At 40.4% G+C, this 14,770-nt stretch overlaps 1 protein-coding gene across 4 annotated transcripts in view; it reads left to right on the plus strand.

Moving 5' to 3' along the window:
* CREB5 (cAMP responsive element binding protein 5) overlaps positions 1–14,770 on the plus strand; it is a 260,697-nt gene that overhangs the window by 36,507 nt on the left and 209,420 nt on the right. For 2 of the 4 annotated variants that reach the window (XM_063325090.1, XM_063325089.1), the window contains 2 exons: positions 6,693–6,764; positions 9,901–9,994. The exons of the other annotated variants lie outside the window; for them this stretch is intronic. In XM_063325090.1, the coding sequence (XP_063181160.1) occupies positions 6,711–6,764; positions 9,901–9,994 (148 nt within the window). In that variant the 5' untranslated portion in view covers positions 6,693–6,710. The remainder of the gene's footprint in view (positions 1–6,692; positions 6,765–9,900; positions 9,995–14,770) is intronic. 4 annotated transcript variants of the gene reach the window in all.

Below are 14,770 nucleotides of genomic sequence, written 5' to 3' on the forward strand. Positions count from 1 at the left end.
GTTATTCCTCAAAGTGTTTTTCCAGAGTTGAAGTAATAGCCATCTTTCCCTATAAAGATCTGATTTCTCCTATAGAATATTTCTGTGCTGAGATAACTTTCATGAACTGTTTTCAAAGGTGCTGCGTTTTTGGCGTTGTGGGGGTTTTTTTGTTGTTTTAAGTTCACTCTTAACTCCGTTCTCCTGTTTCCTTTTTTTGTCTTCTATTGCTTGTGCTTAATAACCCTATGGCCGTTTCTGTAAAACAGCAAATCCTTTTGCTCTATACCAAGTAAATCCATGATGGGTTTCCTATACTGAAATGGAGAGCCCAAGAAATGTAGAGTAATCATTTAGGCTCGTGCATTTTCACCAGACTTGAGATACAGCTCATCCAGCATAGAGGACAACTTGTGTCCTCTACCAAGTACTCTACCTTGCATGGATGATATACAGTGTTGGGCTCTCACGCTGCTGTTACGTGGGAAGGCAGTAGGTCATCTGCGTTCTATTTTGAGTTCCTTTTTCAGAGGTGTCCTTTTACTCCCTTCCTCTTCCTCATCCCAGTCCTCAGTGATTTACAGTCCTCACTTCCACTTTCTTTCTCTTTTCCGTTTCCACTGGTGGCTCCTTGCCCCCAGCCCCTTTGGTGGTGTTGTTCTTCCCTTTATTTCCCTCTCTCCTTAATTCCAGAGTTTTACAAACTTCATTCCGGTTCCTTTTTGAAATTTCCTATCTTTGCACCTTAATTTTTTTAGTTATCCTCAGTTCTGCTCATTCTTCCGTGAGAAGAAAGCAGCTCTGCGTAAGCAGAAGAAAGCCAGGAGGCAGCTATTTGGTTTTCTTTGATAACAGAAACAGAGTTTTTCAGTGAGGGAGCAAAAACTCTTCTCTCTCAGCTGATCTGGAGGCAAATGGCTTTACCTGGAAGGTGGGACAAAGCCTTAGGACTGCTGGGGAGCCTTCCCAGCACTGTATTTTGTTTGGACGGGCACTAAGCAAACCGAGGGTTAATTTTAACTGAGTTTTAAAAGAACTGGGGTGGTTGGCAGTGTGAAACAAGAATCTTTTCGGTACTCCATTCGCAAACGATCCTGAAACATGCCAGTGGCCACTCGCTCCACAGGTGGCAAGGGGCTGACTACTAGCCAGGCACCCCCTCGGTGCCACACAGAGGGCGCTTGCTGCTGGGCGGCAGTGCTGCCAGCCACGGGGAAAGGACCGAAGGCTGCTTGCTGTTGAGGCAATTCACACATCAACCGCTTTTTGAGAGTGCTCGGCTCTGCCCAAAGATTTATGGGGCTCTCTTCTTTTAAAACAAATGAATAAAGGCCCAAGCTGAGTGTTTTTCCACATATAAATGTCAGAAATGCAGTCACAAAAACTTCACTGGAGTACCAGTGAGGGCTCGAGCCTCAGCTCAAATGTGCATCACATTAAGGCCTTCTTGGGGACTCCAGACACAAATTGCTTTCCAGCATCCAGAACCATTTGGAAATGCTTTAATCCTGAAACGAGGGGGTTTCTAATGGAAATGCTGACAGACCCTTGGTTGTAGCAGCCGAAGCAGGCAGGGCCGTGATAATGAGCCCTGTGTGTGTGCATGTGGAAAGCATGATGCTAGTTTCAGAAAACAAGCACTTCCACTGAACAGCCCACGACGACCAGAAACACCATACACCGTTTCGGCGCAAAGATACCTAAAACTGGCTTTGCTCATGCAAGGACGTATTGGTAACCACCGTAGGCATTAACCCTGCGTGTACTACACTTCCAAAACCAACAAGTCTTAATAGCGTTTGTAGTAACACTGTAATTACCTGGAAATAGTGCTGTACTGAATAGCCACGACTAGCAGTTTAAAATGCTGCATACACCGAGGGGGTTCTTTCATATTCACAAGCGTGCCATAACCATGTCTCCTCTCACTTTTTACATATTGTGGCCAGGACCCTGAAAAATAGGCGATGCTTCATTTATTACTCGTGTCTGCACATACTGCCGCTAACGTTAGTGACTGTGTGTTTTGTACTTGTATTTGGAAATCTCAGTGACCTTGGTCACACCAGGCTGAAGAAACCTGTCTTGCAAGCATGTGCCCAGGTGATTAATTTCAACAAACAGGTTGCTTATAAGAGTGTAATTACTCACTCGTGCAAATGGCAGGATGGGTGCACTGACCTGTATTAGACATGTTGTAGTATACACCTCCCCATCGGTTCTTTTTCACTGTTAATCAGAGGACTGAAAACCTTGCAACATTTAGACAGCTTGAGGTTGAAGGCTGAAATGTCACTTTTCAAAGAGGGTTAAAAAGGTCGCGCAGCTGCAAATAATAATAGCCCAATGAAAATCAGATTCTTACTGCAGCCCACTTCAAGAATAACATTGAAACAGGAAACAAGCCTGCTTGATGTTTTTACCAGTAAGGCAATAAGATTACTGCTGAGTTTAAAAAGCAGGAGAGAGAGAGAGAGAGACAGAAAGGAGCATGCTTTCTTGGTGTTAGAACTATTTTTCTGATTCAGAAAGGATGATCATGGGGCTCTGCAAAAATCTCCTTGAGGAGCCCGAGGACGTGGGGTCCTTCCCTCTGGATGCTGCTGAGAGGGGATGTAGATTGTGGCTGTGTTCTCAGGGTGGTTTTGTTTCTTTTGTTTGCTTTTTATTTCTTTGTTGTGTTCTTACATTCCTCGCTGTGGGCTTCAGTTTTATTAATTATAATAAAAAATGTTTAGAAGTATCTTATGCAGAAGTCAAGGAATAGAAGAAAATCTTGGCTTGCTGCAGAACTTACTTTTTTCTGTTCCATGTGACATAGCTTGGAGAAGTCTTTCTGTGTTTCTTCTGTATTTCTGTTTGTTTATTTTTCTAATTAGGACACCTTAACCTCTCTTAAGCAGAGTGATATTTCAGGAGAATGGCAGGCTACAACAGTGTAGCAGATTTCCTCACTTACATATTCTGCCAATAAGGCTCTTTACGTGGTCACAATAGGGCAATAAATGCTGACAGATGTTGTTAACATGTCTATTAAAATTCAGCCCCATTTTCTGCTGCATAATGCACTCATGCCTATTTTTAATAATATCAGAACTAATGCTGATATATCAATATTAGCGCTCGCTTATGTTCATAATCCTTGTTTGTTTCTTCGAAGAGGTCACAAAGTTGCAGTAAATTTAGCTATTGATAACAGAAGTAAAAAATTCAGGCCTGAGCAATTTTTTAACTTTTTAGTCATTGTCGATTTGCCTGATATTCTTCATGCGCGTTAATTGCGGCAGTCCTATGTAGTACTGTGAAAGGTGCACGAGTGTAGCTTGAATTGTTAAGATCCCAAAGGTTAATAAGCACCTTAATTTAGGTGGAAAGGTGGGTTTGGTTTTTTTATTTATTAGGTGAAGTCGAAATATTGCCGTTGGTTGCGTTATTTCCTTTGCGTATGTTGAACCACCTGCACACACGAGGTGGCCCAGCAACACACGAGCCGTATGAAGAGAACTGTGTGCCAGAGGCTGTGCACCCCTGTCTCTGTCCCGAACTGAAGGATGGGAGATGCCTTCATCTTGAAAAGGATGCCGTGCAAACCATGCCGTGCCTAACACAAAAACCCGAACTCCTCTGTTGCTGAGAGCTCCCATCCTGCTGCAAACCTGGGGTGAGATCCTGCATTGCTTGTGCATCCGCAGCTCTTGCGGAGTTCAGCAGGGATGGGGGTGGCAGGAGGTTCACACTCACAGCCCAGGTTTTCAGCTGCTTGTTTCTGGTCAACATTTAAGCATAAAGCTTGAATTACTGCCATAAGATAGCCAAGCACTGAACACCCTCTTAAAAATTGTGGGTAATAGGCAGTTTCTTTCACTCATTTACTATTGTAAGAGAGTCAATAATACTACAGTCTCAACCAAGGTCTCAAGCATCACATGCAAATACAAATTCTGCATGGTGCATATTGTCTTGAGGGCACTGTACTATCTGGTAACACGTTATATGGGTAAGTTATGCGAGACAGTATCCTGGAGGGCACGCACGATATAGCCACTCTGGATTATTATTTTTAGTTTCTATGAAGAGTGATTCTCATGGGAACCCGCAGTTGCTTGGACGTTTGTGGTAAACAACTAGACGTTGAATCTGACACCTTTTCAAAGTACTGAGAATAAAAACGAAGTCCGTGTTTTCCTGCAGTCAATCCCCACGTTCAGGATTCTGGTCCTCATCGAGTATGTTGTTTTGGTGCTCACTCCTTGTTGATCTATCTGGTAACCTTGAGAATCATTTAATTGTATCAGAGCGTGTACTGATGGATTCAGGGACTAAAGCTCAAGCTCAGGGCGGGGAGGGCAGTTTTAGACTTGCAATACTCAATAAGAAAACAAGCGCCAAGTAATTCCTGGTAATGTTTTGAAATTCACTTGGACACTTGGGACCAGAATTTTTACTCTCTTGTTTTCTTTAACTGAGTCTCATCCATTGTTCTGCTATTGAAAATGCAGTTGTCGCTCTCCCCTGAGGAGGGGAGAAAAGGGTAACAGAAAGCTTTGGCAGTGCTTCAGTTGCAGGAGTAATTGAGATATCAGATAAAGCCTTTCATTATCCACACATAGCTTTTCTTTTTTTTTTTTTTCTTTCTTTTTTTTTTCCTTTCTGTGAAAAGGTCTTTAGGAAAGACAACATCCCGGGGTCACATCCCATAAATAGAGGTGGATTTAAAAATCAAACTTAGCTGGAGGTTTTGGTTTTGTTTTTGTGGGGGTTTGTTTGTTTAGTCAGTTATCTCTCCGCTGCTTGGCTTGTTTCTTTCAGACAGAATAGCGTAATTCAGGGCATTTTTATTGCTTCACCTCTGAAGAGCTTGTCTATGCACAGTCTGGAACTGAAATAACCGAAATTAGAAGTAATTTAACACCTTTAGTTATTTTAGTATAAGTCTTTATCCGAACATGCTCTTTCGTTTCTGATTATGAGTATCCTATTTCAGTTTAGCATAGCTGTAAGTTAAATCAAAACAGGATATGAATAATCTTAAAGGAGTAAATTAGGTACAATTTTAGTTATTTCAATTCTAGCCTCGTGTAGATAGATAGGTTAGTCCTGAGTTAGGGTCTTTCTTGACACCTGATTGTATTTGGTGCAATAAATCACTTGTCTCGGGCCAGATATTGGTAGAGATGTCCGCATCAAGAAAATGAGTTGATGCTAATCATCACCTTTACGGGGTAGTGTCCTTGTGGAGGTTAAAGGGCAGATAAAAATAGAAATTCTTCACTTCTGGATGCTGCTTCTGGGAGTCAGTAGAGTCAGGCAAAGGGTGCTCTGCTGCCTTCTTTTTCTTTTTTTAGGTCAAGCAGGAGAATATTCTGTCAGGCTAATGCTGTCCACCAGAATGAATTTTAATTAAAAAGAAAAAGTTATCATCCAAAATTTTGGTTTGGTTCGGTTTTTTTTTTCGAGAACTTAGGACACTGAAAATAATTGCTGTAAGTACAGGTCTGGCTGATGTTCAAGTTAACGGTGTGTTTATTGTTTGCAGGGGATGGTAGCAGCTCTTCTGAAAATAAAGCTTTTCTAACAACAAGTGGAAATGTAAAGATATTCCTGATAATAGGAAGCAATGAATCATAGTTTTAAAAAAAGAAAACAGGGTTGAGTAACTTTAGCATGTGTCCTTCTGTGGATTTTTGTAATTTTAAAATCAAATTCTGCATCTCCACCAAGGTATTTCTCTTAGTTTTATGAAAACATCAGACAAACACAATTCAGGTATTTGCCTAAACGGGGCTGCGGTGAGGCTGAATTTTGAGGGTTTTGAGGCATAATGTAAGCAGAAGTCATATGTTGTGCTTTAAGGTGGGTTATCTACTATACTCTAGCTTGCAATGCAAGTTGTACCAACAGGCTCAAAAGATTTCTGCAAGAAGTAAGTGACTTATTTTAAGTCCTAGAATGTTACTAAAAACTTACTTTGTTGATGCTAGTGAGGCACACTGCCGTGATATTGACCCAAATTCAGTTGCGTTACTGCATTCTGAGCATAAATGTTTTCTCCTTCAGTTTTATTCGAGACCTGGGAGCTCTCCCCCAGGCTTTAATCCAAGGTTACAGGACTGGAACTGCTATGGGAAAGCTGCAGTTTTAGGCAAAACCTCACTTCTCAAGCTCCTGAGGATCTAGTTTGCCTTTTAAAGGATGGGGAGGCACAATTATCTTGTGTGTATAGAGAGCATGTATGTAATGCATTTAAGTTATTAATATCGAACGGTATGGATGAAGAACTTCAAAAAGTGGGTTCTTTCTCAGAAGTAACCTAGACGTCTGTTTTTAATGTTGTTCAGCAGGAACTGAAAAAGGAAAGGTAAAAACCCTTAATTCGAGATATTTCTGAGCAGACACGGTCTTATCTAATAACAACACTGAACATATGCTTTTTTCTGAGGCAGATTTCTGCTGTGAAAGCTTAATGGGTTTTTTTTCTTCCTTCAAAGTAAATATGTGTTCAGGAAGGAGTAATAAGAACTTAGACTGTAGGGAGCCTGCTGAATATTAGCAAATTTAGTACTCTGAGGATGAAAACTTTGTTCTGGTCTGTTTTGGGAGTTTGAAATAAAAGCACAAACCGTGACAATGGTATGTTGCATGTATGTGTGAAGTTTAGAACGTGTATATTCATAGGTTCCCTTTTTTTCCCCCCTCCCCCTTTTAACATGTAGATTTATGAGGAATCAAAGATGAACTTGGAGCAGGAGAGGCCTTTTGTCTGCAGTGCCCCAGGCTGCTCACAGGTGAGTGGAGTCAGCAGTGATATTAATTGAGTCCTCAGCACTAGCTCTGGCTTGTATAATGCCTCCTGATATATTAACACATGTCTAATAATAATATGTGTGTTGGTTTTTGGTTGGTTTTTTTTTTTAAGTCCTTCCCCCCGCCTCAATCCCCTCCTTACCCCACAAGACATTATTACAAAATACTTAAAATACAACAGCCAGTCAAAAGTGAGTTGGTAGAAGTGCTTCTCAAGCTGCTTTTGTGCCTTCCCTCATCCCTGAGCCTAATGTTTCAAGCCAGGTATTGCAAATTCCTTTAGTAGCTAGCAAGAAAGGACGCACTGGGCAGGACACATTTGTCTGTCTTCTACTTAGATGTATGATAGAATATATTACGTTTCCTATTGGATGTGGGTTACCACCTCCTCATTATTTTTTTCTTTAATACTTAAATGCAATGATATCTTATCAGCTTTTTTTTTTTTTTAAAAATCTTTGAGACATCTTCCTACTAAAGATTCTCTATAGAAAGTGCAGCCTGTAGATAAATTCTGCCCCAGGATGTGCATTTGGGATTCCTCTTGACTGGTGATCTGCCATGTGCCTCTGAGGGTATAATCTGACCTGTAACATTAGATATTTAATGATCTTAAAAAACCTGAAGTGACAAGGATTTTACCTGCTGAGATTTTGAATTGGGATTTATGTGTTTTTTCGATGATTTTGCAGTGGTGAGGGAAGTTCCCCTCCCATGCAGTGATGAGGGAAGTTCCACATGTGGTGCTTCTGACCCTAATTCAGTTTAGTGACAAGAGATTGTGAGTAAAATCTTCAGGCAAGGGCATCTTTTGGGCTTTTGCCACAGGCTCCTCGGATGCATCTGTTTTAAGTGATCTAGCTTACCCATTTACCAGAGTCCTCTTCTCTTAATGAGGGTAACTTGTCCCTGCTTTAACTGTGTGTTGGGAGTTTTCAGCTGGCTAATATTTTTACAACCCTTTAGGTTCTTGTGGTGGAATGATGGGTGAGTGTTACTGGAGTGTAGGTGTTGATTTTGCCAAGAGCTGAAATAAGGAAAGGGAGAAGCCTGAGGTCTGGGTAACAACTGGCTGAGCAGCTTTGCTGTTTCAGTAGGTGGGAGCCTTCCTACGGGTGTCAGAGTGCATCTTTTGGATTGTCCCTCCAGTCGAGGATTTGTCACCTCAAATCTCCACACGCAGGGTTAAACTTTCACCATTCTGTCACGCAGGTAGAATAAAAGTATCTGAGTTTTATAGTCAAGTTTTGTTTACCTTTTTGTTGAATCTTAAAACTAACTTCCACTCAAATCAGTGGACATAGGTGTTTTCATGTCAGCTATTAATTAATTTCTTCAGTGGAGGAGAAGCTGATCCCAAACAAGCTCATTTAAGTTTTCAGAGAGCGGGTTTGGTTGTGTGCTGTTACAATTTGGAAAGACAAGCAAAGTAGGTGTGATTTAATGTTAAAAAACATTTCATTTCCCATTTAAAAACATGACCTCCATTTATTGGAAATGAGGACTTGACAGAAGTGCACGGTGCAGCCCTGCTATCCAGCTAAGCTGCCTGGGGACTGGCTTCTCCGTCAGCCAGTGCAGATGTGCACTGAGGGCTGAGGGAGTTGACCTTCTGCACAAGGAAGAAAGTAGCCTTACAAAAAGGACAGAGAAATCTGGGTTGGAGGAATAGCTTCTCCTCAGTTGCCCCATGCGCTCTTTAAGCTGGCTGATTTCACCCTGAAGACAGAGCGTGGCGTCCATGAAGGAAAATCCATTTCCACAAGAACAAAACGTGGGTTTTTTTTGTTTGTTTTTTTTTTTCCCCTCGCAATTTCATCAAGCAAGGTCTTTCACATATTCCCTTTGTTCTTAGCATGAATTTCTAGTCCTGCATTTCTTCCAGATGAGTAAGCAATGAACCAGGATTTCACAGTGAGGAAAAGGTCTTCGGGATTTTTTTTTTTCCAGAGAATTCATTCCTATTATTTATGCTGCTTTGTCTATGGGCTTAGAGAGATTCTCAGAAGGTGTAACATACTGCAACTATTTATGCTATAGCCACAAGCAAAGTCACTTAGCCAAGAATACACTGTGCTGGAAGCATTAAGTCACTTTAACTCTGTTGTTGCCAGTTTTTTTGCAGTCTCCTACATACCTGTTGCTTTAAAAAGCTGCTTTTAAATTCTTTTTTTTGTTTTCTCAAGCCCTGCTGATACAACTTTTGGCCTTTGCTAGCCCTGGAATGACCTATTACAGTAGCAAAGGTCTGTGTATGCACCTTAAGGAAACTTAACAGAACCAGTCTGCTTTTTGAGCCCAAGTGTGCAAGTGCTTGAACATTTATTCAAGCTTGTCTCTTTGTCTTCTTCAAAAGAACCTATTTGTTGTAGAAGTCTGTTATCAGACTGTGAAGCAAACTTAGCACACTGATTAGTTTCTTACAAAGCACATCTCTCCACCTTCTCTGCTTGAGAATAATTTAATTTAATATCATAAAGGGTCATAAATAGTTGTTATATACTGAGCACTATTGCCTTGCCACTTTGAATCAAGTCAAAGTATCAGAGGTTTCCGAAATTAAAGATGCATTTTGCCTGAATACTTTTGGGTAGGGAAAGGCTGGCTTATTTGATTATTTTTATTGCTGTTCAGCAGATACCGGTTGCAGAAAGACACAAAAGCAGAAAAATCCAGTAAAGTGATTTAAGATATGCCACATTACTTTGCGTTTGCCGTGGGCTAAGAGCGTACACAACAGCAGTTATCGCAGATCCTCAGGCACGTGGTGACTTGTGAGGCTGCGGTAGCTGGAGCCCGTGTCTGAGACCCTCAGAATCCAAAACTTGGTCTGCAACTTTTTCAAGCAAATGCATGACACCTTGCGGTTTGCAACCCCAGAGAGCACTGCAGCAAGTACGTTTCTAAGTAGAGTACAGCTATTTGTTACTCATACTCACTTGCTTTTTCAAATATTCTGTTTCCTGTGCCATTTGGACACATTTCTAGCTGGATACATTTCTTTCTCTCTCTCATTTTTGAAATTCTGTCCAATGCCAAAAGTTTATTAGAGAATTAAATTCTTCTTTTTTTTTTTCTTTCTCTCTCTTCCTCTCTCTCTCTGTGTTTGCCTGACAGCGTTTTCCAACAGAGGATCATCTGATGATTCACAGGCACAAACATGAAATGACTTTGAAGTTTCCTTCAATAAAAACAGATAATATGTTATCAGGTAAGAAGACACAAATTCAAGAGTCAAGATAACTATTCAGATGATGTTGAAAGCATGACTCCTACTGGAAAGCTACTGGCAAAATACCTCCAAGATTGGTTTTAAAGAGCCCCAGCTCCAATTAAATAATAAGTAGAGGTGGAATAAGCTAGAATGCATATCTTTGAACAAAAAGACAGTTGCCATGCTTATGCCTTCCTGCAGTTTTGGCATGAGAGGGAGAGAAATTGTTGAACCTCAGCCACGCTGGCAGCTCTATCGCTGACTCCCGTGTCAACATGCCGGTGAAATGCAGGCACTTGAGCACATGTCACCTGGGAGCCCAGCAGTGAGCGTGTTAATGAAGTGCATTTGTACTGTTCCTATAAGACTCACTATTTAAGTTTGACAGGCTCGCTTCAGCAACTGTGACTGGCCACATCGTATGAGCCACCTTTATGGTGGCTCAAGACCTGCCCACTGTAAATAGCTGTAACCAGAAAGGTAATATCCAGTGGGTAATACCCAGTACTCTTTCCCCTTAAAGGTAAACATCTTTCTCTGCTCTTCCCCTGTCATACACAGAGATTATTTGGTATTATGTGCAATTACATCCTTTAGTTTCCTATGTAGTTTTTTCATACTCTTGTCTGAGAAACCATGCATCGGTGGCTTGCTGGCATTCAGTGAGTGCTGGGTACGGTCAGGCTAGCCTTAATCTTACCACTTCTCTCCTCTCCTATTCCCTTTCCTATTGTATATTCCTTGGGCTATAGTAATGGATTATTAATAATATCACTAGGATTTTTCCGGTTTCAAAGTAATTGTAGAAAAACCCCTATGATGCAAATGTGTGTGTGTGTATGTTAACCAGTGTTTGATATTTATCTTTTGAAATGGGCTTCTTCACGGTAAATTGTGCCATTTTAGGTGCAAATATATCATGGTTAAAGGGTCTCCAGCAGACTACCCCTTTTACGGATAAACCGCTTTCATTTTTATGAAAATCATAATTGGGCAGCAATTGCTTGCAAATACTTGATTTAGGCTTTTTTTGTTGTTGATGTTGTTTTGTTGGGACTTTTTAGGCACCAGGTGAGAAATGAGACAGATCTTGTCCCAAATAGAATTTATGTTCCTCTTGCACTTGAAAATGCCATAGTGGACTAAGTTTAGAAAGATGTACACAACACGTTGAAGAGTAGGACTTGTAAAGCGCCTGCATGCCAGCTATGCCCACAGAATCCTGTGTTTGCAAGCACGAGTGAGAAAATGCTGCTCTTGCACTTGGCCGTGTCCTCTGGCAGTGAAACCGCTCGAAGACATCTGTACTGTGGGCACATTCAGCCTGTGAAAGTGCTGGCTTTTGTTAGAACTTTCTGTTTGGCAAGACTTTTACTCGAAGGCAGTTTCTAAGGAGCATATTCTGTCGTCAGGAGTCCCCTGAGTAGTGTAGCTCCATTTATGTTTGGTAACTTCTATGAGATAGAATCCACTGCTACTTCCAGTGGGTTGCTTTCCCAGGCAAAATGCTCTGACTGGCTTCCTCCACCACCACCACCAGTAGTGGGGCCCCTAGACCTCCCGTTAGCCAACTAAGTATGTAGAAATGCAGAATTTTGTGCCCAGAAAGGCTCCAAGATTGCTTTTGAGGGATGTACTCTTTGCGCTTTGCGGATGATGATCCTCTCTAGTAAAGAAAGAGTAAAAAGCTGCACGTGTTCTCAAAGGCTGCGGCAAATGTGCCTGACCGTAATGGTCTGGCAACCTGGTTCTGCTGTGTCTGATTTTTCTTTTTGTGTTCGTTTGGTGGATTTGTTTGGCATTTTGAAATCCTTAGTTTGGAAGCATCATAGATCATCTACTCTCTGCAGGGAGACATTGAAAAATAGTTGTTTCATTACCCACCTAAACCCTGGGGAAATCTAAATACCTTAAAGTTTAAGATGTTTTATTCTTAGATTTTGTAATGAAAAATTAATGATATATGGCGAAAAGAGACAGACTTTTCTCGTAGACATTTGTCTTCATGTCTTCCTTCTTGTTTTTGCATTTTTGCTTATTTGACTTTTTTTTTTTTTTTTGGAAAAAATTGTTTCTGTCATCAGTAGGTTCAAAGAATGGCAGCAGCAATTGCCCTATAATAAGCCAGGTGCAGTGTTAGTGTGCATTTTTTCCCTCCTCTTTTTATTAAGGTACCTAGATGTCAGTCTTTCTCCTTTTTTCCAGTATGTCGTATACTACCTTTTCATGTGTTGTATTTGAATCCATTCATTATTAGAAATTAGTAATGCAAAATAATGGACTGTATGCTTTTAGGTAGCCATTAGAATGATCTTTGATTCCGGAGGTAGCTAGTACCCAGTCTGGGGTCAGTATAACATCAGTAATATTTAACACATGTTAAGCATGTCTTCTATAAACTGTTATTGGAGGTAGTCACTAAAACTGAGGGGCTGTCGGTCTTGTACCAATAAAAAAATCTTAGAAACTAAGCAAAATATGACTTGAAGTAGGAACTTGTTTCTTGTGTGAAATCTGTGGTAGAGTTCTGAAATACCAGTTTGTAAGTGAGACGTAAAGTTATGTTATGCGTTGTTATGTAGGTGGGGATAGTGTTTAATAAACAAGGCTCTGTGACCTTATTGAAATTATTGGTGCTATGGTGGTTTATCAGGTATGTCTAGCCAAGAGCTTCCTGGTTATCAACAAGCTCCACTATATTTCCTTAAATTTTTTTGATGCTGGCTGAAGAAGGACAAGTCTTATTAAATCCAGTGACTTCTAAACTAATTCAGAAACTCCAGGCACACACATACACTAAATAGCTTTATGGTCTCTGCCTGTATAAATGGAAGGCACATTCGCTAAAGGCATTGCATGAAAATGCAGCTGATCTTTTTGTTGGATATTTTGACATTTGTTTAAAAAGACAGAAAAAAGACTGTAATATTATTTGTTCCTTTTTGTGTATGTATTTTTATTTTTGTTTGTTAGAAAGCCTTGTTGTGAGTATGGATAGAGAGTTATTGACGGTTTCCATTTCCATCTTTCTTAGCCAAAAAAGAGCTGTTTGAGATAACACAGAATATCTTGTGTAAGTTTTGCATGCTAGTTATCATTGCAGTAAACTCTGTAGTTAGGTTGACTGAAATAGATGTCATCTCTACTGTTGTGCTAACTAAACACTGCATTGCTTTGAAACGCTGTAGTTTGTTGTGTGTCAAACCTCTTGTTGTTTTAACACCAAAATATTAATGTCCATGGGACAGGTGGTTTCCTCCAGGTAAGGACTAAAAGTGGTGAGGAACTGAACTTTGGGAGTTGGGGACACTGAAATTCCTGTGGTATCAAACTTGGGAAAGGAAGGGATGACACCGTACCATCACTGGAGGGCGGAAAGTCCTTCCAAAAGAGCTGCTAGCAGGTACAGGAGAGGCCAGGACTATCTATATAGAAACCTTGTTTCTTCCTGCTTCTATTTACTTGAAATCCAATCCTCTAGATTTTTGGTGGTAAAGCCCACTGTGGAGATAGAAACAGTCTTCTCTAGATGAAAAAGGGTATGTGCTAAAAGTAATGCAAATGTATTACTTTTCCCGGGTAGTTGGGTCAGTGAGGTAACTTATGGCATCCTTGGTTGACTTATTTTTTTTTCTCCTTGTGGTTTACACAGGGAGGTTTATCTAGGTATGAAATTGTGGAGTGCAAAATGATTGGTTATCAGGAAAAATAATTTTGTTTGATTTCTTGTTCGCTTGTGTGTCCCTTGCTTTACCAAATAATGAAATGAAAAGTCTTCTAAAATTCAACTGGTCAGGTTCTGAGTGACCAGACGAGGTAATAGATATGTTGTACCCAGTACGTGTACCCCAACAGAAAGTCCAACCAGTGCTTTAAACAGTGAATCTTTAAGCCGTAAAGTTCTTGGGAGCCCTTGTCTGTGAGCCCCTGGGTGAGGGCAGTTCCACCACTTATGACTGGGTGCACCTCTTTCTCCTCTTCTCTTCCATCACCTGCTTGAGATGTTGAGACCTTGAGCTTTTTGGTGCACTTGGGAAGTAACCTGCCAAATCAACAAAGAAACCTTCTTGAATTTCTCAGGACGTTCCTCTTTCCTTGTGGCTGCTTGATGGGCAGCCCTTCAAATTTCAGTGCTAGCCTTATTCCTCTGACTTTATTATCATTGTGTGAAAGTATAACATGGGTAAGTATATAGCTTCAACAGAGCCCACAGCTGAACAAGCCAAATGCCTGTTATTACTGCACATCAGACTAAACATTATTTTTTTTTTTAAAAGAAAGATGAAGAATCAAGTTACACACTTTGGCGCTGTGCTGTTAGATATCTCTTACTGAATCTGGCTTTGTATTTTTTTTTTTTTAAATGAAAGCTTGTTTCACATAACTGTCCTTTGGTTCTCCAAGTTTTTCCTTAACTGGTATCATGCTTTAAAGTTTTCATTCGTGCTTTGGGGGATGAAACTCTAGGATCCAAGGTAGTTTTACAAAATGCATTCAAATAAACTCTCTATAGAGCAAGCTAATGTTGCGTTTCCTGGGCTGTTATTTTGAAAGCAATATATTGAGATGGAGTGTCCTTTCTTCAGTAATTGCAAAAACAGCCCTAAACCAAACAACAACAACAACAAAATTAGCATAGCTAAACATAATGAATATATAATGTGATCTTTTTACTGAAGTCTTCAAATTTCCCATTGACTTATACGATATATTTTTTAATTACTTTGGAGAATCAGGCATCGCTTCAGACACTGAGGACAGGTTTTCAAAATG

This window comes from Chroicocephalus ridibundus, chromosome 2 (assembly GCF_963924245.1).
Source record: "Chroicocephalus ridibundus chromosome 2, bChrRid1.1, whole genome shotgun sequence".
In the NCBI taxonomy this organism is placed as follows: Eukaryota; Metazoa; Chordata; class Aves; order Charadriiformes; family Laridae; genus Chroicocephalus; species Chroicocephalus ridibundus.